Raw genomic sequence first — 25,186 nt, 5'->3', positions numbered from 1 at the left:
TCAAGCTGGCTCAGTCAACTAGAAAAAGAAACTCAGGATAGTAAGGAATTTCAAGTTACCCAATTGCAAAAGTCAAGTTTTAGGGAGGAAGGGGGTCTGAGATTGCTCTTGGTAAACTGTCAAAGTGTAGTAAATAAACAATTAAAATTTGGTACATTGATGGAATCGTATGAGACTGATGTAGTGATAGGAGTGGAATCGTGGTTGAAAGAAGGGGTAGGTAATAGAGAAGTATTTCCAGAAGGGTACACAGTCTATCATAGAGACCGAGGAGATAAAAAGGGAGGGGGGTGTTTATTCTGGTGAAGGAAACTTACTGTTCACATGAATGGTTTACCGATGAAAGGGATGAAATATTAGGGATAAAATTAGTTTGTGATAATATGAAGGAGGTAGGAATGATAGGAACATACAGGCCTGGAAGAGAGGAAAGAGACATGGAAATCTTTGAGAAAATAATAGATTATACTCATAGAAACAATAATAATGATATGGTAATAATTGGGGGAGATATAAATTTGCCTGAAGTAGAATGGAATGGAGCTGCAAGTGAAGCCCATGAACAGAAACTGGCGAATAAGTTAATTTGGGAGGGAGGATTTACACAAGTAGTACAAGAACCGACTCGTCTCAGTAACTTACTAGATGTATTCTTGGTTAAACCATGGGAAATTGTTGATAAAACTGAGGTAATTGAAGGAATAGGAGACCATAAGGCTGTAATAATGGATGTAGGACTCGTACCAAAAAGGCTTAATAAGAGGGTTACACAAGACAAGAAATTGTACAGAAAAACTAAAGTTGATGAATTTGGGACTTACCTTAAATCACAATTCAGTTGTTGGATAAGTGAAGGGAGTAACGTGGATACACTTTGGGCTAAATTTAAAGGAATCATTTGGGAAGGAGAGAAGAGATTTGTACCTGTTAAGAAGGGTAAAATGACCTCAGACCCTGTTTATTATACAAGGCAAATAAGAAAATTAAAAAGAAAATGTAGAATAGGAAACAGGAAAATCAAAGAGGGTAGGGATAGTAGAGAAACTAGAAAACAGCTAATGAGGGAACTGAATAGAGTGAAAAAGGAAGCAAAAGAGAATGATATGAATGGCATACTTCAAGAGGATAATGACCACAAAGGGAAATGGAAAAAGCTGTATTCATATATCAGGAATCAAAAAGGAAAAGGAATCCAAATCCTTACAATGGTGGGAGAAGGGGGAAGAGTTGGAAACCAAAACAGAAGATAGAGAGGGAGAGACACAGAGGGAAACAAGAAGCTTCTCATTCACAAATGAAGATATTTTCAGAGAAATCCAACTGCTTCAGCAAGGAAAAGCAGCAGGAAGTGATCAAATTACTGGGGAGGTATTAATGACAATGGGGTTGTACATAGTGCCTTATTTAAAATTTATCTTTGACTATGTCATAAATAATAGTGTAATACCAAAGGAATGGAAGGAATCTATAATAATACCAATTTATAAAGGAAAGGGTGATAAAAGGAAACCAGAGAACTACAGACCAATCAGCCTGACCAGTATAGTTTGTAAAATACTGGAGAGTTTAATATCAAAGTACATGAGAGGGATATGTGATGATAAAAATTGGTTCATGAGGAGCCAGTATGGATTTAGAAAGAAATTTTCTTGTGAGGCACAACTGGTGGGATTTCAGCAGGATATATCAGATCAATTGGATTCAGGAGGTCAGTTAGATTGCATAGCCTTAGATCTTTCCAAAGCCTTTGATAGAGTGGAACATGGAATATTATTAAAGAAATTGGAGGGAATAGGATTGGAAAGGGTTACACGTTGGATAAAAACATTTCTAAATTCAAGGGTTCAGAAAGTCAAAGTGGGAAATAATGTATCTCATGAGGAGAAAGTTTGGAAGGGAATTGCACAGGGTAGTATAATCGGTCCGTTACTTTTCTTAATATACGCAAATGATTTAGGGAACAATATAACATTAAAAATAAGATTGTATGCAGATGACATAATTGTTTATAGGGAAATAAACAACATTCAGGATTGTTCAGAATTACTAAGGGAACTTGCAAATATCCAACAATGGGTTGAAGAAAATAATATGAAGGTTAATGGAGGCAAATGAACCGTTACAGCTTTTACAAACAGGAGCTTTAAAACTGAATTTGAATATACTTCGGATGAGGTAGTTATCCCAAAAGATGGCAAGTGCAAATACTTAGGTGTGAGATTTGAAAGTAGTTTGCACTGGAAGGGTCATGTTGATGACATTGTTGGGAAAGCATACAGATCGTTACATGTCATAATGAGGCTACTCAAAGGATGCAACAAAGAATTAAAAGAAAAATTTACTCGAGTATGGTTTGTCCATTATTGGAATATGCAAACAGTGTTTGGGATCCTCACCAAGAATACCTAATAAAAGAAATAGATAGTGTGCAGAGGAAAACAGCAAGATTTGTAACGGGGATTTCAGGAGAAAGAGTAGTGTATCAGAAATGTTAAAGGAACTTGGGTGGGAAACTTTAAGTAAGAGAAGGGAGAAAACTAGACTTATAGGATTATATAGAGCCTATACAAGAGAAGAAGCATGGGGAGATATCCGTGAGAGGCTTCAGTTGGAAAATAATTATATCGGCAGGACTGAGCACAAATATAAAATTAGAAGGAGTTTTAGCAGAAGCGATTGGGGTAAATTTTCATTCATTGGGAAGGGTGTGAAGGAGTGGAACAGTTTACCAGGGGTAGTGTTTGATCCTTTTCCAAAATCTGTACAAATATTCAAGAAGAGAATAAACAGCAACAGAGAAAATAAATGAAGTGTTAGAGAGCATTCGACCAGTGAAGGTTATTGTAAATAAAAAAATGTGTGTGAATAAATTAATTCCATCCCCTGGTCTAAGGAGTTTGGACAGCCAAAGTAGGGGACTGCCTGTTGGGGTGAAGTACAGTGGGGACTTCGAGGGCCCTTGGACCGCTACGGTAGCTGTGAAGGCCCTTCAGGAACTCTGAAAAGTGGTGGCAAAAGGGGCTCTGCTTAAGACGCAGCAGGTCGTTTATGCTACTTAGGTTCCAGAATGAGTAAAAAAGTAAATAAGTAAATAAATGCAATGTAAATATTAATCTTATACCAGTTGTATAGTATCATTTGAAGTAATTCCACATACTGTATATCAGTTGACTATATTTGTAAGTAGTACAGGAGATATTATAAGTAGAATTTTGTAAACAATATAAATTTATTAAGGAGCGAGCTGTGTGTTTAATAGAAAACATTGTTAGCGTAAATAGTATAATATTGTATTATAGGAAAGTTTTCTTCTCTTGTTAATTGAATATTTAGTGCTTGACAATAATGTATTTTAGTGTACCATTTGCCACTGAGGTAGACACCTCATTTGCAAATAAAGAGATTTTTGATTTTCAAAGATCTATATTCTCATGATTCTCTTTGCACTGAAGTAAGTTGGGAAGTGAGAATACAGCATGAATATTGTGGGCAGTTTGATGAGGAAACCATTTTCTAGGAGAACATTAGAAGGAAAAGTGAACATGAAGATTATAGGTTGTCCCACTCCAGTCTTAAATTTAATTGGGAAGTCTTTGCGAGGGAAAATTCAAGTTATATCAGGCATTTCAACTGTAAATAACAGTTGGGTATGTGGCTGTGGTGCAAGAAATGCTTTGTTTTGTTTTCCTTGTGTCTTATTTGGAAATAATGATATCCGGAGAACAAAAGGTATGGAGGATCTTTTGCATTTAAACGAGTATATGAAGAACAGAAAATACATCAATAATGTTGTGGACCTGAGTGCTCTAGGAAATGTGAATATTGCAACACAACTTAGTAGGGCATATCACAACAATTTTCAGCTTTACAGGAGTTTCTTGGGATTAGTTGATTTCATGAACAGTCTAGGCAGTGTCATTAAGGAACACATGGAATCCAGTAAGATATTTAAGGGCACATCAAAAACCATCCAGAATGAATTGCTAGACTATATGCGGGAAGTCTGCTGGGAAAAGATACTGGAGGAAATACATAACACTAAGTACCCTGCTACCATGGCAGATGAAGAGCTAAAGTTAACAATTGTGTTCAGATACGTATTAAATGGCCAACCATTTGAAAGATCTTTAATCCAGATGGACAAACTGCAGATGCAATATCTGAGTCCATATAGTTGGGGACAAAACATGACAACCTCGCCTCACACCACTACCCTCCAGCAACAGCCCGGTGTCTATTAGGGGCTAATAGGATTTTGTACGTCTGCCGTAGTCAGAGTTGCCAAATCGTCTATCTCATTAGCACCAAACGAGCCAGAGCAGGAATAAAACCTTTTTATGCAATCTATTTGTCATTTCGATGTAAACAGAATTATTACTATTATTATTATTATTATTATTATTATTATTATTATTATTATTATTATTATTATTATTATTATTGTTGTAGCTCAGGAATTTAGACATGAAAAAATAATATTAATATTCGTATTATGGTGATCTAAAGTAGGTTATGAGGTAACGAAGAGAGACTCCTGAATACTAAAACGCAGACTTAAACGTGTCATAAAACTGGACTAGCTCAGTGCTAGTCCGACGGGCTAGTAACCCGAACATTAAAACAAGAATAATAGTTAACACCACCTTTCCAATACTTATCTTTCCTATATTTAGGAAATAAACATTACAACAGGCGTTGTAAGATGGGGCATGTTTCGCTTAATGCACTTGGCATCTTATTTTTTCCGTTTTGTCTTGAACTCCCAGCAAAAATGAAGCAGCTTCAGGCGTGATCAATCCTGTTTGAAGTGTTACTACTCCATGTCTGCTACAACATATGACTTCCCTCGCCCGTTCTCACGTATCTATACAAGAGTGGGATTTAATTATTTCTTCACTTAAAAGAATATAACCATCATGTTTTGTTATATATGAACATTCTTATTAACTGACTGGCAGCCATGAGTTTGATATTACACTGCCAGCTCTGTGTTGTACCTTATGTTTTAACCTCTGGCAACACGATTACGTGTTTTTTCTAACTCAGCCATGATGAACACTGTATATATTTTCACTCTTGTTTTTATGTTTGAACATTCTGATTGACTGACTGTTAACAATGATATCCTAATGATTTTAATTATTTCACTACCAGCTCTGTATTGTACTTTCTGTTCTTATCCTCTGTCTCAACTCGATTGTGGTTTTTCTCTCAGCCATGTTGTAACATTCCATGTTTTTTCACACTAGTTTTAAGCCTATTTTCATTTTATAAATATAAATGTTGATTCTTAGGGTGCCATATATGTTAAGGACACTAGGTTCAGGGCCCTGACCTAACTTTAGGCTAAGATTTATTTTTGGCTGATGATGCTTAGTGTGATAATAAATTAATACTCAAAAACACTCAACTGTTCGATGAAGCAGGTACCGAGTGAAATCGTCTATTTTATCAAATTTAAGTTTCTACTTCTGAACTTTCTTCTTAGTGGGGGCTAGATAAGTATTGACATCACTGATTTTAACTATTTTTTTCACTGTAGTAACACAGATTCCTGTCGCTTCCGATGCTAAATTATTTAAATTTTTACCAGTTAATAACACCGCCATTTCTTAAAACACCTCATAAGAAATTGTTAACATTCCTCACCAAATCACGATATGTTTTTGTAATATAACACCTCTGCCAATCACATTTTTGTCACTTGTAGTTGGAGTTCTTGGTGAGGAAGAAGAAGAAGAAGAAGAAGAAGAAGAAGAAGAAGAAGAAGAAGAAGAAGAAGAAGAAGAAGAAGAAGAAGAAGAAGAAGAAGAAGAAGGTCCAGGCAGCTGATTTAATTCTGCTTCATTACACTGTGATTTTTGATTTACCCACGGCCAGAAGAATACCGACATATTATTGCTCTTGCGCTAAACTGATAAGTTATAAATATTACAAATATCAGTTATTTCATATCTTACTATTAATAATGCTCACTAGATCACTGCACTGCTCTCGGCATGAAGAAAGAGTCAAGCCTGAAGAGAGTGATTTGGCAACCTCCCCATACCAAGCAACGATCACATGGAGCTCATTAACTCAGCAGGGTGCAGGGTGGGATTTACAGCTGTCTTCCAGGTCGTTTCCAAGAACTGAGGTCATCACGTTTTGTCCCCAACAATACTGCAGCAGGTCAATAGTATTTTTCGGGTTAATCCAAATAAAATTATCTCCCAAACTTACGATGGAGCATCTGTGATGAGTGGTGAAAGAGGTGGAGTTCAAAGGAAAATCAAAGCTCACTATCCCCTAGCCAATTACATTCACTGCTATGCCCACCAGCTCAACCTTGTATTAGAACACGCGGCCTCTCAAGATCAAGCTGCGCGCAAATTTTTCTGCAACCTATCTGCATTTCCTGCATTCTTTTCCAGATCTCTTCAACATCTGGCAGCTTTGGAAAAAGTGGTAGCACGAAGAATTCCAGGATGTTCATCAACAAGATGGAACTTCAAGTCCAGAACTGTCAATGTTGTGCATGAAAACAAAGATGCTTTGTTGCAGTGCTTTCTGGACCTGTAAAATTATATGTAACTCATCTCCTGTAAAAGTCGAAATCTGTAAGGACAGTTCAAGAAGCACGTGGACTCAGACACAATTTGGAGGATGAAGAGTTCTTATTTTGGCTGTCCTTCTTTCACAGAATAATGCCTCATGTGGATATTTTGTACTCCCAGCTACAAGCAAGATCGACAGATGCAATCAAAATAGGAAATGCTGTTGGCATTTTTACAAAGACTGTTGCCTCAGTCAGAGATTCTGTTGATAAAATAGCAAGTGAAGTTTCTTCAGAAATGCCACAAAGCAAAAAAACGCAGAACGGAATCCTACAGGACGGCTGATGCTTAGGATGTTTGTGATCGAATCACTGAAGAGTTAGGTCGTAGATTTGAGTCTGTTTCTTATTTAGAGGTTGCCTATTTATTAGATTCAATGAATTTTGGCGAATATTCAAAACAGTTCCCTGTAAAAGGAGTTAACTCCATGTGTGACGTATACAGACTCCCAAACAAGAATAGACTGAGCTCGGCGTTCTGCATGAAAGAACTGATTTCAGAGAAATTGACGGTGCAGTTCCTTTGCTTCAACTGATCCTGAAAAACAAAGTGCAAGATACCTTTGCCCAAATAACAGAATTGCTCAGGATTTTGATTACGATTCAAATTACTCCTTCAGAACCGGAAAGATGCTTTTCGAGTCTTAAAAGGATTAAAATGTTCCTTCGAAATACTATGTGTCAGGAACGGTTGGTTGCAGTAGTGATGCTATCAATCGAGAAAAAGCTTATCTTGGAAATAAAGCACTTCAACCAAAAGGTGATCAACAAGTTTTGCACCAAGAAAGATTGTAACTTTACTGTTAATATTAATAAATGATCATGAATAAATTTACTCAAAAGCTTAATAAAATAATTGAAATAATTAAATGAATAAAAATAATTAATCTAAATGTCCGTAGTATGGGCACCAGAGTTCACTAGAATGGATCCCTCGAATTTTAATAGAGCATGATAATAATTTTTTCTCTCCCAGGGTGTGTACATAAAAGCTGCGTACTGGTACACCTGCTTCAGGCCTTACCTAACCTTCTGAAAACAACTAAATAGGTAGGAACTGCACCTAGGTTCATCAATAACTCCACTGATTCTAAAATAACTAACTATATTCTCAATAAAATCCGTGCATGAGCACCTCATCAACACACCAAAATATACATATAATACACACACAAAATATTGTTGGAAACTCCATATTTACAACAACAATGAAAACACTGGGATAACGAAAGTGAGGACTAAGCCACTATTTGCAGTTAGTCTGTTGAACAATGCACATATATGTAGATAAGTACCCTTCACCATCTCTGTGTATCAACACGACTTGTAGATTCTCATACTTGGCACTTATATCACACAGATATGGTACCTCATAATACTGTGTTCACTGACTCTAACACTTGTTTTTTAGTGGGACGTAAAACAAATAACACTATTATTATTAACACTTGTTTTAAAGATATATTCACTTGAGCAACACACTTGTCGTTCTGAAACGTAAATTCTGGAAAATCTGAGATATAGCATCCCGCAGCTTTCACCGACATATAATACCAATATAAATGGTCCGTTATTGGACATTGGGGGCGAAACGCTGGCAACCAGGAATGAACTAGCTGGAAAATTTATAATGTCCAATAACGGACCATTTATATTGGTATTGTAAATTTACTCATTCGGGACAAATATTTCAGGTTCCCTATGGGAATCAACCTCTATATCATATAGTACCAAGCTGCCACAAGTGCTACAATACTCAGTATCTAAGCACTAAACAATTGTAGGTCAGTCACGTTCCACAAACATAATAAGACTACCCCTCATGTCCAGTCCAGTACCTTGTAGCAGTGTCACTCTAGTACCGTATAAAGTTGTAGGTGTACCAGTGTCAGCACTCTTTCATTCCCGTACAGTGTCGTCCTTGCCGTTTCATCACATGCCTAAATAGACATCAGCTTCCCCCTTCCTCTTACATGATCCGTCTAGATTCATCCTGGCCAGCCAATCATGAGTAGGTGATCTAGCCAAGACCACGCCCTGAATCTCTTCCTGGCCCCAAGACAATAATACCATCAACAGAAGACACTAGGGTGTTTCACATGAGTCATCGGAACTTTTCAACTACAATAACAAGTCCACCTCATCAGACTTTGGGATATACACATGAGTCATACGAATTTCCTGAGTTATGATAGCAATGTTTTCCCCAGCCGTCGTACAAAACAAATTACTCATACCACATATGGAGACCTCCCAGCTTACAAATAGTAATGACAAAATATAGAACTGAAATAATAATAATAAATCAAATACTGACAATAATTTCTCTCACTTCTAAATACAGTGCGAGGCCGTGATATATGTACTATCACAAGATCGCCATATGGACTTCGTATTTCGCCATTAGGTGAGTAAAAACAATATTTCTCGAATGAATTATTTATGATATAGATGTTGATTCCCATAGGGAACCTGAAATATTTGTCCTGAATGAGTAAATTTATATTACCAATAAAAATGGTCAGTTATTGGACATTATAAATTTTACAGCTAACTCATTCCTGGTTGCCAGCGTTTTGCTCCAGTGTGCTAAGTTGGGCTCATCAGTTGGTAAATAGCACACCCACCAAAATGCATGGCTAGTGCATAGCATGGAGGCCACTGTGTAGGCTACTTTGAGCCACCAGCAGTGCCAATGTACTATGAGAGACTGTCTCATTACCAAAAATTGATGCCTGCCTGGACATCAGATATATAGATGTTGATTCCCATAGGGAACCTGAAATATTTGTCCGAATGAGTAAATTTATAATACCAGTATCAATGGTCCGTTATTGGACATTATAAAATTTCCAGCTAACTAATTCATGGGTGCCAGCGTTTGGTATCATGAATTATTTATCTCGTAGACAATTGTCGAAGTATTCATCTGCTTCGAAATTAATGCTGTTTTTGTTTGTTGTGTGTCATAAATTGTGAGGAAAGCTGTTAAAATTATCAATATTATTATTATTGTTAACAAGTAACTTACGAGTTGTTCATCATGGCAATATGCAGATTGAAAACAGTGTATTTAGCATTTTTTGTAGCACTTAGGACGATTTTTTCATGAACCACCACTGGACCATTTGTCTATTTACAATTGCTGTGGCTATGTTATCTTAACCTGTAACTGAAACCAGAGATTTTAAAAAACTCTTAGGTATTGTTCTAGATAGTCATATGTCTTGGGAGAATCATGTTAACTACGTCTGTAAAAAGTTAACATTTTTATTACTGTACATAGGCTATCAATAATTGTAAATACAGATGTATTACTAAAAGTGTACTATGGTGTAACATACCCTCACTTGAGCTATTGGATAGTTGTCTGGAGTTGTGTGGCAAATTAATATTTTGAATCACTTTTTATTCTGCAAATGAAAGCCTTACGGATCATCTTTTGCATTCCGAATCAAAGTACTTGCAAACAATCATTCATAACTCATAATTAGACAGCGGAATTTAGGCAAATGCCTATTCTTTTCCTTAACATATAGATGCGTCCCTTTTAAATTTACATGTTTCATGAATGTTTAGGTCTCTATAAAGCAGTTTTATAATGCCTAAATATGCCTATTTTGATGTTAGCACCTATTTTCCATTCCAAGTCTATTGTTAGTGTAATTTTCCAGTTTTTTCCTTTGTTAGATTTGAATTTCCTTTTTAATTTTGATATTTTACACTATTCATAATAATGGTCCTCGGTACCATTATTTTTAAAGAGCATGTAACTTACAGGTCAACTATGTTTCTTATGAGAGTTAGCAACCCCTTCCTCCTTCCCAGCAATGCGAACGTCCCAATCTGTTTATCTTTCTTTTTCTTCTTCTTCTCTTATGACCATATAGGATCACTTTGGTCAGTCCGTCGTTCAGGTCTCTTTGAAGGTATTGTTCGGGCTTTGTGGTCCTCCCAGTACTTCTTCAGACGCTCCGATCTTCGTGCCCTTTCCTCAGTTGAAAATATGGGTGTTGTTGGTTTGTTTTGTGTAAGGGTAAAGCGGAGGTTTGTATTCTTGAGTTTTGTATTCAATTTTATCTTATTTGTGGTGTCTTCTGTTGTAAGCCCTATTTCCTTCAGATCCTCTCTTACTTCTCTGATCCATTTTCATCCTGTTGCGGTATTGTGTTGTACTAGTTGTTTCAGTACAAATACAACCTTCTCAAATCTTGGAATTTGATCTTTTACTAGAACAACAGCTACACATCTGGTATGTGTGTACTGTTGGTCATTAGAGCTTGACGTGTTCACTTGAAGAAAATGTAATGCCAAAAATAAAATCATCTGAAGTATCATTAATTCGACAGCAGCTCCTTGAATTCCCTGATTACTCGACAGAGTTTTAATGTTTTCTTGATATCTGCTCAGTTATATATATATATCTGTCTATTATTCATTTTAGTGCTTAAATATAGCAGTTAAAGAGCCTATTTTAGGTGCCTAAAACACGACCTTTTAGAGCCTAAACGTCCGCTGTCTACTCATAATATTGTGACACTTTCTTCCACATATATCTATAAATCTACTCTGTTTATTAAGCATAATAAAACATTGACTATAAGTAACAGTGAGGTCCACAATATAACACAGAATTTAGGAGTGATTACCACATGAGTTCCCACTGCACTACAGTGACAGACCATAGCCCATACATAAAGGGCATGTTACTCTGTAACAAACTGTCTACGGATATAAAAAAATCTTAATGAAAAAAGGTTTCAAACATCTTTAAAAGATATCTTAATTAACAGAAGCCTGTATTCCATAAATGAACTATAAATCAGAATGTAGGGTTTTCATTTGTATACAAATTAGAATATATGTTTTTTGTAATGCACAGAGTATAGCTTGATGTCTTACAACTGTAAAGTTCTATAGACAATAAATAAAAATTGAATTGAACCGAATTAAAGTAGTAATAATATTCATAAGGCCCTAGCTACCATCTGGCTGCTCTCTAGGCCTACTAGATATTAAAATATTGAGTGAGGCACAGTAACAAAAATGGGCAATATTTTATTATAAGCACATGAGGAAAATTTATTTTGGAAGCAAACATGTCTAATTTTATTAGTCATTTTTCTGAAGAGAACCATAGTAAATTTTTATGGAATTAATCAACTCATAATATGAAAATTTCACTCCTAGTTAGATAACAGCAGTTTTCAGAATAAGAGATTATAACATAACCCATACATTATAGATTAGTATACCGTTCAGTTTGAAAGAACTAACAAGGCAGGAAAGGTAAAGATCATATCTATGAATTGAAAGGATGCCTCAAGCATTTCAACTAAATAAGGAAATATGTCATCAAAGTGAACATGGCAGGCTCCTCACTTTCATCTGTCCTATCCAATCTCCCTTGGTCAACCCCTGCTCTTTTCTGACTCCAATGATATTAGAGCATTTGAGGCCTATGGAGTTTTTCATTTTCACGCCCTTCGTAGCCACTGTCATTCTTTGGTTGATACCTTCATTTTTCAAAGTATCTGACTCCTTCCATTTTTTCCTCTGATTAGTGTTAAAAGATGATGGTTGCCTGGTTGTACTTCCTCTTAAAACAATCACCACCACCATCATACAGGGTGAAACAAAAGAATGAGAATCAAATCCACCTCCCTTCTCCACATATCAAGCATGGAGAGAAACAATCATTTATTACAGCACCGTGGTCTGGTTGCATGACAGCTTGTTAAGAAAGTTTCTTCAAATTACTTTAATGGGTTACTAAGAAAAGAACAAGCATAGTAAAATCAATATTTCTTGTTTTTAAGTTTAATATGATTTGAGCTTAATGTCAAAAACCTTTTGTTTATGTATGTGAAGATGTATCAGTTATATCACTCCAGAATTGATAACTGATTGGTCACACTAGCTACATATCTTAAGTATGTATGGGTCAGTGTTTTGTGGAGGCCCCTGTACTTTTCAAGGTGATCAACTTTTATGTAATAACAGTGGTTAGGTCAGGCTGGCTGAGCCAGTGGTAGTGTAGTCCAGTAGCTAGCAGGACCATGGGCAAGAAGAGTGTCACTTTGCTAAAACTCTTGTTCCACACAATAGCTGTGGCACATCATTTATTTGTTTTCTACTGTCTTCATCATCTAGATTATTCGAAAACATCAGATACTTACATAAAGAATGTGAAAAAATTTTCTTTTAGGTTTTTCACAACATGGAATTTTGTAAGTCATATTTTAAACTTAAAACATTAAAAATGCTTACAACTTAATCTGAAAGAGTTGTTTGTTTATCAGTTTTGAAGGATGTGATGGTGTCAAAATTTACACGAATGAATGTATGTTTTCTTTTTTCAGAGCTTACAATGTTATTACTTCATTTTATGCATGGTAGATGATCTTCTCCAGCTGAAAGCTTCAGGAGTGCCGAGTAGTTTACAAACACGAATTAAGAAAACTAAGCATTTTACATTCCGGACTTTCGTGTTTCCCTTATCATCTGTGAGTACCTCGAGACTGCAATTACCTCATTATTCATGATAACACATTCTACTTAAAAGAGCATTTTTCTGCACAAAATTGTGAATGGGATCACAGATTTAAAAATTTACTGTCATTTTGAAAAGGTGCCTCACTGAGCAAAACAATATAAATAATTGTTAAGTATTTCATGAGAATTCACAAAGAAATTAAGAAAAATACGAAGCCTCCTCCTAGGACAGGGGTGAGTGTAACACAAACTTTAACTGTAGTTATCTGCTGGGATGGGTTTAAAGCAATTGTTGAGGAATGTGAAAATAGGTTTGTACCTTTAAAGGTGGTAAGGAATGGTAAAGATCCACTATATTATAACAGGGAAGTAAAGAGACTAAGAAGGAGGTGCAGGTTGGAAAGAAATAGAGTTAGAAATGGCTGTGGAAGTAAGGAGAAATTGAAGGAACTTACTAGGAAATTGAATCTAGGAAAGAAGTCAGCTAAGGATAAGATGATGGCAAGCATAATTGGTGGCCACACTAATTTTAGTGAAAAATGGAAGAGTATGTATAGGTACTTTAAGGCAGAAACAGGTTCCAAGAAGGACATTCCAGGAATAATTAATGAACAAGGGGAGTGTGTATGCGAGGATCTTCAAAAGGCAGAAGTATTCAGTCAGCAGTATGTAAAGATTGATGGTTACAAGGATAATGTCCAGATAGAGGAGGTGACTAATACTAAGGAAGTATTAAAATTTACCTATGACAGCAATGACATTTACAGTAAGATACAAAAGTTGAAAACTAGAAAAGCAGCTGGAATTGATAAGGTTTAGGGGGATATACTAAAGACAATGGGTTGGGATATAGTACCATATCTGAAGTACTTGTTTGATTTTTGTTTGCATGAAGGAACTTTACCAAAATGAATGGAGAGTTGCTATAGTAGCCCCTGTATATAAAGGAAAGGGTGACAGGCATAAAGCTGAAAATTACAGGCCAGTCAGTTTGACATGCATTGTATGTAAGCTATGGGAAAGCATTCTTTCTGATTATATAAGACATGTTTGCAAAAATTAATAAATGGTTTGACAGAAGGCAATTTGGCTTTAGGAAAGGTTATTCCACTGAAGCCCAACTTATAGGATTCCAGCAAGATATAGCAGATATCCTGGATTCAGGAGGTCAATTGGACTGTATTGTGATTGACTTATCTAAGGCATTTGATAGGGTAGATCATGGGAGACGACTGGCAAAAATGAGTGCAATTGGACTTGACAAAAGAGTGACTGAATGGGTGGCTCTGTTTCTAGAAAATAGAATTCAGAGAATTTTGTTTGCTAGTTGCTTTACGTCGCACCGACACAGATAGGTCTTATGGCGACGATGGGGTAGGAAAGGCCTAGGAGTTGGAAGGAAGCGGCCGTGGCCTTAATTAAGGTACAGCCCCAGCATATGCCAGGTGTGAAAATGGGAAACCACGGAAAACCATTTTCAGGGCTGCCGATAGTGGGATTCGAACCTACTATCTCCCGGATGCAAGCACTCAGAGAATTAGAGTAGGTGAAGCTTTATTTGACCCTGTAATAATTAAGTGGGGAATTCCTCAAGGCAGTATTATTGGACCTTTATGTTTTCTTATATATATATCAATGATATGTGTAAAGGAGTGGAATCAGAGATAAGGCTGTTTGCAAATAATGTTATTCTGTACAGAGTAATAAATAGGTTACAAGATTGTGAGTAACTGCAAAATGACCTCGATAATGTTGTGAGGTGGACAGTAGGCAATGGTATGATGATAAACGGGGATAAAAGTCAGGTTGTGAGTTTCACAAATAGGCAAAGTGCTCTCAGTTTTAATTACTGCGTTGATGGGGTGAAAGTTCCCTTTGGGGACCATTGTAAATACCTAGGTATAAATATAAGGAAAGATCTTCATCGGGGTAATCACATAAATATGATTGTAAATAAAGGGTACAGATCTCTGCACATGGTTATGAGAGTATTTAGGGGTTGTAGTAAGGATGTAAAGGAGAGAGCATATTTGTCTCTGGTGAGACCTCAACTTGAGTATGGTTCTAGTGTATGGCACCCTTACCAGGATTACTTGATTCAGGAACTGGAAAAAATCCAAAGAAAAGCAGCTCGATTTGTTCTGGGCAATTTCCGACAGAAGAGTAGCGTTACCAAAATGTTGCAAAGTTTGGGCTGGGTAGACTTGGTAGAAAGGAGACGAGCTGCTTGACTAAGTGGTATGTTCCGAGTTGTCAGTGGAGAGATGGCATGGGAGGACATCAGTAGACGAATAAGTTTGAGTGGTGTCTTTAAAAGTAGGAAAGATTACAATATGAAGATAAAGTTGGAATTTAAGAGGACAAATTGGGGCAAATATTCGTTTATAGGAAGGGGAGTTAGGGATTGGAATAACTTACCAAGCGAGATGTTCAATAAATTTCCAATTTCTTTGCAATCATTTAAGAAAAGGCTAGGAAAACAACAGATAGGGAATCTGCCACCAGGGCGACTGCCCTAAATGCAGATCAGTAGTGATTTATTTATTTATTTATTTATTTATTTATTTATTTATTTATTTATTTATTTATTTATTTATTTATTTATAGGTACACACAGTATGTGAAATATATCTAGAGAGGAAATTTTGCAAACTCATTTATGACTACATTGTGACACTAAAACTCTTTATGCAGTTTCTAAATTGTGCTGTTTCTGAATCACTGTTGTAGTTGTTGTTGTGTTGTTTGAGTCATCAGTCAATAGAATGGTTTGATGCAGCCCTACATGCCATCCTATCAATCAATCAATACTGATCTGCATTTAGGGCAGTCGCCCAGGTGGCAGATTCCCTATCTGTTGCTTTCCTAGCCCTTTCCGAAATGATTTCAAAGAAATTGGAAATTTATTGAACATCTCCCTTGGTAAGTTATTCCAATCCCTAACTCCCCTTCCTATAAATGAATATTTGCCCCAGTTTGTCCTCTTGAATTCCAACTTTATCTTCATATTGTGATCTTTCCTACTTTTATAAACCTTTTCATTTCTACATAACTGCTTCATTGTACATCTGCTCTAATCTGCTGTCATATTCAAACCTTGCTCTACCCCTACCGTTCTTACCATGTATACTTCCTTCAAAAACCAACTGAACAAGTCCTGGGTGTCTTAAGATGTGTCCTATCATTCTATCTCTTCTTCTTGTCAAATTTAGCCAAATCAATCTCCTCTCACCAATTCATTTCTGATTTTATCAATCCATCTCACCTTCAGCATTCTTCTGTAATACCACATTTCAAATGCTTCTATTCTCTTTCTGAGCTAGTTATCGTCCATGTTTCACTTCCATACAATCTTTCTAATTTCTATATCAAAGTGAGCAAATTTCTTTTCTTAAGAAAGCTCTTCCTTTCTTGTGCTAATCTGCATTTTATGTCCTCCTTACTTCTGCCATCGTTATTTTACTACCCAAGTAACAATATTCATCTACTTCCTTTAAGACTTAATTTCCTAATGTCATATTACATGCATCACCTGACTTCGTTGCAGTGCACTCCGTTACTTTTGTTTTTGACTTATTTATTTTCATCTTGTTCTTCTTATCCAAGACTGTCCATACCATTCAGAAATTTCTCCAAATCTTCTGCAGTCTCAAATAAAATAGCAATATCATCAGAAAATCACAGGGTTTTGATTTCCTTCCCTTGGATTTTGATGCTAAACACTATTTGTTGTAAAGATGTGTATGATTGCATTTTAAATAGTCAATGTAAAATTTTAACATTTGATAAATAAACATTATAGTTTACAGCTTTGAATATATTTAATACGTGATAAAAATTTTGAGGCAGTGCAATCAATACTCCAGTAGGAGTGTAGGTACCGATGTAATGACATGTTTCAACTAGTCCTTAAAAAATTATACATATTGCTTAGAGGAAACGAAAAGTGTAAACCCAAAAAAATTTAATTCATTAGAATCAGTAAGCTTACAACTTCACACAGTAAAATTTGTGTACAGTGGAACCTCGGATTGCAAGTAACTTGGTCTACGAGTGTTTTGCAAGACCAGCAAATATTTTAAATAAATTGTGACTTGATAAGCGAGTGAGGTTTCGCAATACGAGCGTCACGTGTAGGTACGTTTCCACCTCCCCTGTGCCTTTGTTTTCCCCTCCCCCTGCCACTCTCTTTCCTGGGAAAGTGTGCGTAATCATTTCCCGCGCTGGACTTCAGTTGGCGTGCCTCACTCGCATAGTCAACACCGTACGAGTGTACATGTTTTGTTTCTGTCATCTGTGATATAACTGTTCTGCAACAATGGGCCCTGTGAACGAAAAGAAGGCTAACAAGGAATTTGGTCGGAAGGAGATGATTACAGTGGATGAATCTGTTCAATGACAATGCAATGTCACATTTTCATGAAATCCTCAAAAAGAGGCAAAAGCAACTGTCATTGGACAGGTTGCACGTAAAGAAAACACTTCCAATGAGCCAACCGATAGCAGTGATTCCGTTAGTGAAATTCGTGCTACACAGAAACTCTTCTCATATTGTCATCTCTCGTCTCCCTCACACCAACAATGATTCTATTGTAAGGTAAAGTGCAGTTTAATTGTTTTACGTTATATTTTGTTTTAGAAATGTTAGGTGAATAAATGTTTTTGTGTTGTGGACGAATCATCCGAGTTTCAATAGTTTCTTATGGGAAAATTTGCTTTGGTATACGAGCGATTTGTATTACGAGCATGTTGCTGGAACGAATTATGCTTGCAATTCAAGGTTCCACTGTACTTTTATCTTTAATTCTATGTCAGATACAGTGAGAAAGTTTATGGGAGTTTCAGCATCGTGTCACCGTGATAACCATCTGCCCTTAATAAATTACTCTTGCTTGCCAGTCAATCATTTAGCAGGAACTGCCATGTTTCTGATTGGTATATTATAACAAATATTATGTTCCTGTGTTACAATTTAATTTACCTCACCTTTCTTTCAGACTGTGGCATTTGTGTTCTGGGTTTTGTTTCTTGTGGATAGAAAGTTGATATTCCCACCTGAAATAGACAATGTAATGCCAGCTTGGGTAAATCATGCCATGCACACAAACATAGTTATTGCAGCAGTGATGGAACTAGCCACTACATTCCATAGGTATCCTAGGGCTAGGAACCGTGCCATAATGGGCATTACTCTCTACATTGTTGCATATGGAGTTTGGTAAGTTCGCTTTTTTGTTATGAATATATAAGAAACACATTTTCTTTTTTATGTACGGAGGGAGTTCAGTACATAATGCGAGGCATTTTTTTTCTAAAAGCAGATTGGTTTATTGAGGATTCAAATAGATAATTTTATTCCCTAATCCGTTTTTAAATACCCTATTTTTCAACAAAATCTCCGTTAAATGCTACGGCCTTATGCCACCATAATGTGAGGGCTTGTATGCCTGCACGGTACCACTCGACTGGTCGATGTCAGAGCTGCATCGATAACTTCCCCATCATCCACGTAGTGCTTCCCGCGGGGTGCATCCTTCATTAGCCCAAACGGATGGAAGTCGGAAGGTACGAGATCCGGGCTGTAGGGTGGATGATGGGCAACAGTCCACTGAAGTTGTGTGAGCACCTGCCAGGTGCGTAGACTTGTGTGAAGTCTTGCGTTGTTGTGGTTAAGGCTCACTGTGCTTTTGTCCCCTGCCTGGTCTCCGTAGACATTCTGTGAGCGCCTCTGAATATCTGTGATGCCCTGGTTTTCCGCCAAAAGAAACTCAATAACCACTCTCTGTTTGGTACACACCTGCGTCACAGATGCCCTTTTTTAAGGCTAGTTATAGCAATGCCACCCTATCGATAATTAATGAAACTGTACAAGATGAAGCGGGAATATTCAAAGATGTCCCAAACAAAATTCAAATTTTTAAAAAATGAAATTGGGTGAGAAATAAAATGTTATGCATTACATATTGAATGCCCCTCGTAGCTTCTAAGTTATGCTATTTCCAAAATATTGTATGTTGGAAAAATTTATACTTCATTATAGACTGTTACGCCTTTCCATGTTCAGTCTGCAATCCTCTGTGAATTTACTAATCGCCACCACAATCCTCAATTTGTAACTAGCTCTGTGGCCTCTTATCTTTAAATCGTTAGAAATTGAGTCTAACTATCGTCGTCTTGGTCTCTCTCTACTTTTCTTACCTTCCATGACCAAGTCCATTATTCTCCTAGGTAACCTATAATCCGCCATTCACATCTCATGATCCAAGCACCGAAGCCAGTTTATGGGTACAGCTTCATCGATTGAGTTAATTCTGAGTACCCCACTGCCATTTTTCCCACCTGTTTGTACCAGCAATCATTCTTGCTACTTTCATGCCTACAGTTACAGATAAGGATAAAGATTTCCACCTGTTCAATACAATGAAATTATTAAAATATCACATATTTATTATCTGTCATTTTGGGACCGGTTTCGGCACCTTTCTGTGCCATCATCAACCTAGGAAATTGTTGCAAGACTTCTTTAAGTAGCTGCAGGAAATACTTGTACCATTGTAAGAACATGGACAGAGCCTTTTATGCTAAGTTGTGAATTTTACAATTACGTATGTGACTTAAAATCTATGTAATTAAAATACAGAGACCAAATTAATCCTTGTGGGATACTGCCGGTGGTTCCAAGTAGCCTATGCAGTGCCCTCCATGGTATGCACTAGCGATGCGTCTTTGTGGGTGTGCCAAGTACCAACTGATGAGCCCAACTTAGCACACACGGGGCGAAGTGCTGGCAACCAGGAATGAGTTCGCTGGAAAATTTATAATGTCCAATAACAGACCATTTATACTGGTATTAGTGGTATGTTCTGAGCTGTCAGTGGAGAGATGGCGTGGAATGACATTAGTAGATAAATAAGTTTGAGTAGCGCCTTTAAAAGTAGGAAAGATCACAATATGAAGCTGGAATTCAAGACGACAAATTGGGGCAAATATTCGTTTATAGGAAGGGGTGTTAGGGATTGGAATAACTTACCAAGGGAGATGTTCAATAAATTTCCAATTTCTTTGCAATCATTTAAGAAAAGGCTAGGAAAACAACAGATAGGGAATCTGCCACCTGGGCGACTGCCCTAAATGCAGATCAGTAGTAAATGATTGATTGAGAATCCCCTAATATATAGATATAATAATGTTGCTGTACCTTTTTACCTAACTTAAACCCTCCCTGCTACTTTATACCTTTCAGTAGATGATCCATGTAAACTTGAACAACAAAGTTGAAAGATTACAGCCTTGTCTAACCCCTGTAAGTACCTTCCACCAAGAACTCATTCTACCACAATTCTCACCACAGCCCAATTTCATCATAAATGCCTTTGATTTCTTTTATTTGTCTGCCCTTAATCCCATAGTCCTTCAGTATGGCGAACATATTTTTCCTCAGTACTCTTATCATATGCCTTCTCTAGATCTATGAAACATAAACACAACTGTCGATTTCTCATGTACCAATTTCAGTTACCAGTCACACACTGAAAATCTGATCCTGATAGCCACTATGTGGTTTTTGCCCAACTTACTCTCAACCACTGATCACACCCTCCTTTTCAAAATGCCAGTGAACACTTTGCCTGGTATACTGACCAGTGAAATACCTCGATAGTTGTTGCAATAATTCCTGTTCCATTCATTCTTTATTTACCATAAAACCTTTACAGAGTCTGTGGAAAGCTAGGGGAAAAGGACAGGCCCCCTACATGTAGTGCCCCTTGACCTTTTGAAACAATCAACTGAAGTAAAACAAACATATACACATAGATAGGAGCAATTACTGCTTTCAACCAATAAGATATTTCATGCTAATCTTATTACTCTATGAAACCATTTCATCCCTGCCTTCCTGTTATGGACTTGGTGAGTTGGCTGTGCGGTTAGGGGCGTGCATTCAAACCCCACTGTCAGCAGATTGAAATAGTTTCCAGTTATCACACCAGGCAATGCTGGGGCTGTACCTTAATTAAGGCTTCTTTTCCAATGCTTGCCCTTTCATATCCCGTCGTCAACATAAGGCCTATATGTGTCGGTGCGGCGTAAATCAAATTGTAAACAGAAAAAGACCTTCCCACTATGTTCTGCCATTTCAGGTCTAATTTAATCAATTCCTGCTGCTTTATGAAATGGAGTTTATCCTTTGCACTTCCTCAAGCTTAATTTCACCAACATCATTGTCCTCTTCCCAGTGAGCTCGGTTGTTTGTGATGTCACCAGAAAATTTTTCCTTTTACATTGAAAAGATTTTGAATATTTACCTTCCACCATTCCAGTGATTCACTGAGATCTCCACTAGCAGAAATGGAAAGTGCTACACCATGAAGTACCACTTTGTGGAGATGTTCAACACATAACAAGTATTAAGTGATTAAACTTTCAGTCCATCACCATCATCATCAGTCTGAGGTATGACCGCCATGAGCACGAATATACTCTCGTATTCGGTGTGGCATATAAGCAAACAGCCTCCGAATGTCACCTTGTGGGATTTCTTGCCATGTTGTGTCAGTTCATGAAGGTTATTCCACTGAAGCTCAACTTGTAGGATTCCAGCAAGATATAGCAGATATCTTGGATTCTGGAGGTCAAATAGACTGTATCACGATTGACATGTCTAAAGCATTTGATAGGGTGGATCATGGGAGACTACTGGCAAAAATGAGTGCAATTGGACTAGACAAAAGAGTGACTGAATGGGTTGCTATATTTCTAGAAAATAGATCTCAGAGAGTTAGAGTAGGTGAAGCTTTGTCTGACCCTGTAATAGTTGAGAGGGGAGTTCCTCAGGGCAGTGTTATCGGACCTTTATGTTTTCTTATATATATAAATGATATGAGTAAAGGAGTGGAATCGGAGGTAAGGCTTTTTGCGGATGATGTTATTCTCTATAGAGTGATAAATAAGTTACAAGATTGTGAGCAACTGCAACGTGACCTCGAAAATATTGTGAGATGGACAGCAGGCAATGGTATGTTGATAAACGGGGCTAAAAGTCAGGTTGTGAGTTTCACAAATAGGAAAAGTCCTCTCAGTTTTAATTACTGCGTTGATGGGGTGAAAGTTCCTTTTGGGGATCATTGTAAGTATCTAGGTGTCAATATAAGGAAAGATCTTCACTGGGGTAATCAGATAAATGGGATTGTAAATAAAGGGTACCGATCTCTGCACATGGTTATGAGGGTGTTTAGGGGTTGTAGTAAGGATGTAAAGGAGAGTGCATATAAGTCTCTGGTAAGACCCCAACTAGAGTATGGTTCCAGTGTATGGGACCCTCACCAGGATTACCTGATTCAAGAACTGGAAAAAATCCAAAGAAAAGCAGCTCGATTTGTTCTGGCTGATTTCCGACAAAAGAGTAGTGTTACAAAAATGTTGCAATGTTTGGGTTGGGAAGAATTGAGAGAAAGAAGAAGGGCTGCTCGACTAAGTGGTATGTTACAAGTAACTATTCTATGTTCCGAGCTGTCAGCGGAGAGATGGCGTGGAATGACATTAGTAGACGAATAGGTTTGAATTGCGTCTATAAAAGTAGGAAAGATCACAATATGAAGATAAAGTTGGAATTCAAGAGGACAAACTGGGGCAAATATTCATTTATAGGAAGGGGAGTTAGGGATTGGAATAACTTACCAAGGGAGATGTTCAATAAATTTCCAATTTCTTTGAAATCATTTCAGAAAAGGCTAGATAAGCAACAGACAGGGAATCTGCCACCTGGGCGACTGCCCTAAATGCAGATCAGTATTGATTGATTGACTGATTGAAGACTGTTGGCTGGAAGCTGGTATGACCGTATACGTCTTCCCATCATATCCGAGACATGCTCTATGGGTGACAAATCAGGGGAACGGGCACGTCAGTCAAGAATCAGTACATTCCTCAAGGGTTTTCTGGTATGCAGTGCAGTGTGGGTTCTTGTATTATCCTGCTGGAATATGCCATTGTTGGTACCCTGGTCATAAAGGGTATGACAACAGGGTTTATGATTCTTGCCACATACTGGCAAGCTTTTAGTCCTCCTTCGACAAGTACCAAATCCGTCCTGTTGTCATATTCAATTGCTCCCCACACTATCATTCCAAGAGTTGGAGATGTACGCACCTCGATAATCGCTGCTTCACACAACCTTTCACCAGGTCGTCTACGGATATGTTCACATCGACCTGACCTCCACGAACAGGAGCGATACTCATCGCTGAACACCACAGAATGCCACTCGATGTCCCAGTTGAATCTGCCTCTATACCATGCAAGTCTCGGTTTGGTGTCGGCGGTAAACAGTGCATGGCAACTCGAGATCTCTACCCAGCTTCCAGTAATTTGTTCCCGACGGTTCGTGATGTCACTCTGCCTGTAACCTCTGCGCAGATTTCAGGTGGTGTCATCCGTCTATTTATTAGAGCCAGCCGACGAATCGTACGATTTTCTCGTCGTGTAGTCCTTCTGGAAGGACCCGTGCCTGCTCTTCATGGCACACTGCTATCCTGAGTACATCTCGTCACTACTCGTTCTACAGTCATTGCACAACAGCCAACTGTCTGCGCAATCTATTGGTATGATGTTCCCTTATCCCTCATGCCAATGATTCGACCTTTCACAAAGTCCGAAAGATGGTGATAAGGTGCCCGTGCATGTCCTCTAGGCATGCTGTAGTGCGATCTGTACTTGAAAAGGGACTGACGTTAGACACACCCAAAAGCCATCACGTACACACGCCACCCACCATCTTTAGGAGTGGCATTTTCCTGTATAAGGATGAAATTTTAATCAATATATCTCACAGGCATGGAAATACTGGCGCATCCGTTTGGTGACTTTCGGTCAAGGTATTCATGGTGTAACACTTTTCATTTCTCTTAGTGTATTATGAGTTCACCTGATTTACTCAAACACTATTCATTTCCTCTTTTCCGTCCCTTTCTAGGATTATTTATTTTTGTCCAGAAAAGCTTCCCTGCCGCTCGACCTAACCTTGAACAAAATTGTTGAGCCCATTGACATCGATGACGTGGTCTGTGTAATCACCCCAGTGAGACCACTACAAGTGAGATGGACATATGCTTGATACATTATGATGACTGACTCTACCAGGTGCATTTCCCATATGAGTGTATGAAAAACAAAATGGAAAAGGGCCAAATAACTTGAGTTTTGGTGCCATTTCACAAAACAACTGAGTGGGCTCCAATATGCCAATAATGATGCATCATTGTTCAACACAATTGTTTATGGGTTAGTGAATCAGAACACCTTCGTTATGCAATCAGGTCTTGCAAGAATTTTTTAAACTACAGTGAAACTCGGTTAAGAAGTTCCCGCATAAGAAGTTTTCCCGCCTAAGAAGTCTGATATTCTTGGTCCCTTGATCAGTTGCATTAAGATATATGTATATTTTTCCCGTTTAAAGTGTTCTGTTGTAAATATATTTCCCGCTTGAACAGTTCAGATTTCAGAGCCCCTTGAGATAGAAAACGTCCGCCCAAAGCAGCCCGTGGTTAGAACCCTCCAGTCTCTGCGCAAGTTGCACCCTGTGTTAGACCGTTCGCGCGCTTGCGGTGTGTGTCTGGTGTCACGGAACATGTGCGGGCCTGCCACGGCCATATGACGTCACGCTATGACAACACGGACAGCAGATGCTCACTCTCGACTTGTGGAATCGAATCGAACCCATCAGTCAAAATTTCCACTCCACCGTTCCATCTAGCGGAATAAAATCGAACGGGATTCTACGAAAAAAACATAAAGTACGCAATGGATGATTTGATAAAACTTTAATGCAGTAATTTGCGGGCCGCGACAGGGTGAAGTCATTAATTGAGGTGGCCTAAACATTAATTAAAAACCGTAAAGTGCATTTGTCCACAACATTACTGTTAACCTACCACAAAACTGAATATTCTAATCTGTCTGATTTTTCATTCCCTTGCTTATTTCCTTCCAGCCATTCAGTCTTACGTTGTTGCAATAATACTTATGGGCCTTGCCATAGAGGAAATTACGTTTTTGAACTAAACTGATAAGATTTTCCGTGTCTATTATTAGTGAGGT

The 25,186-nt window shown here is 37.7% G+C and overlaps 1 protein-coding gene across 2 annotated transcripts in view; it reads left to right on the top strand.

Moving 5' to 3' along the window:
* LOC136858784 (androgen-dependent TFPI-regulating protein) overlaps positions 1 to 25,186 on the top strand; it is an 87,013-nt gene that overhangs the window by 12,431 nt on the left and 49,396 nt on the right. Inside the window, exons 1-3 of one of the 2 annotated variants that reach the window (XM_067138582.2) lie at positions 12,612 to 12,825; positions 12,958 to 13,101; positions 18,088 to 18,308. In XM_067138582.2, coding sequence (XP_066994683.2) covers positions 12,655 to 12,825; positions 12,958 to 13,101; positions 18,088 to 18,308 — 536 coding nt within the window. In that variant the 5' untranslated portion in view covers positions 12,612 to 12,654. Of the gene's footprint in view, positions 1 to 12,611; positions 12,826 to 12,957; positions 13,102 to 18,087; positions 18,309 to 25,186 lie in introns of those variants that run through there. The other variant, XM_067138583.2, reaches the window with a different exon arrangement.

The sequence above is a fragment of the Anabrus simplex genome, chromosome 1 (genome assembly GCF_040414725.1).
Source record: "Anabrus simplex isolate iqAnaSimp1 chromosome 1, ASM4041472v1, whole genome shotgun sequence".
NCBI classification, from domain to species: domain Eukaryota; kingdom Metazoa; phylum Arthropoda; class Insecta; order Orthoptera; family Tettigoniidae; genus Anabrus; species Anabrus simplex.
This window is presented reverse-complemented; position numbering and strand designations above follow the sequence as displayed.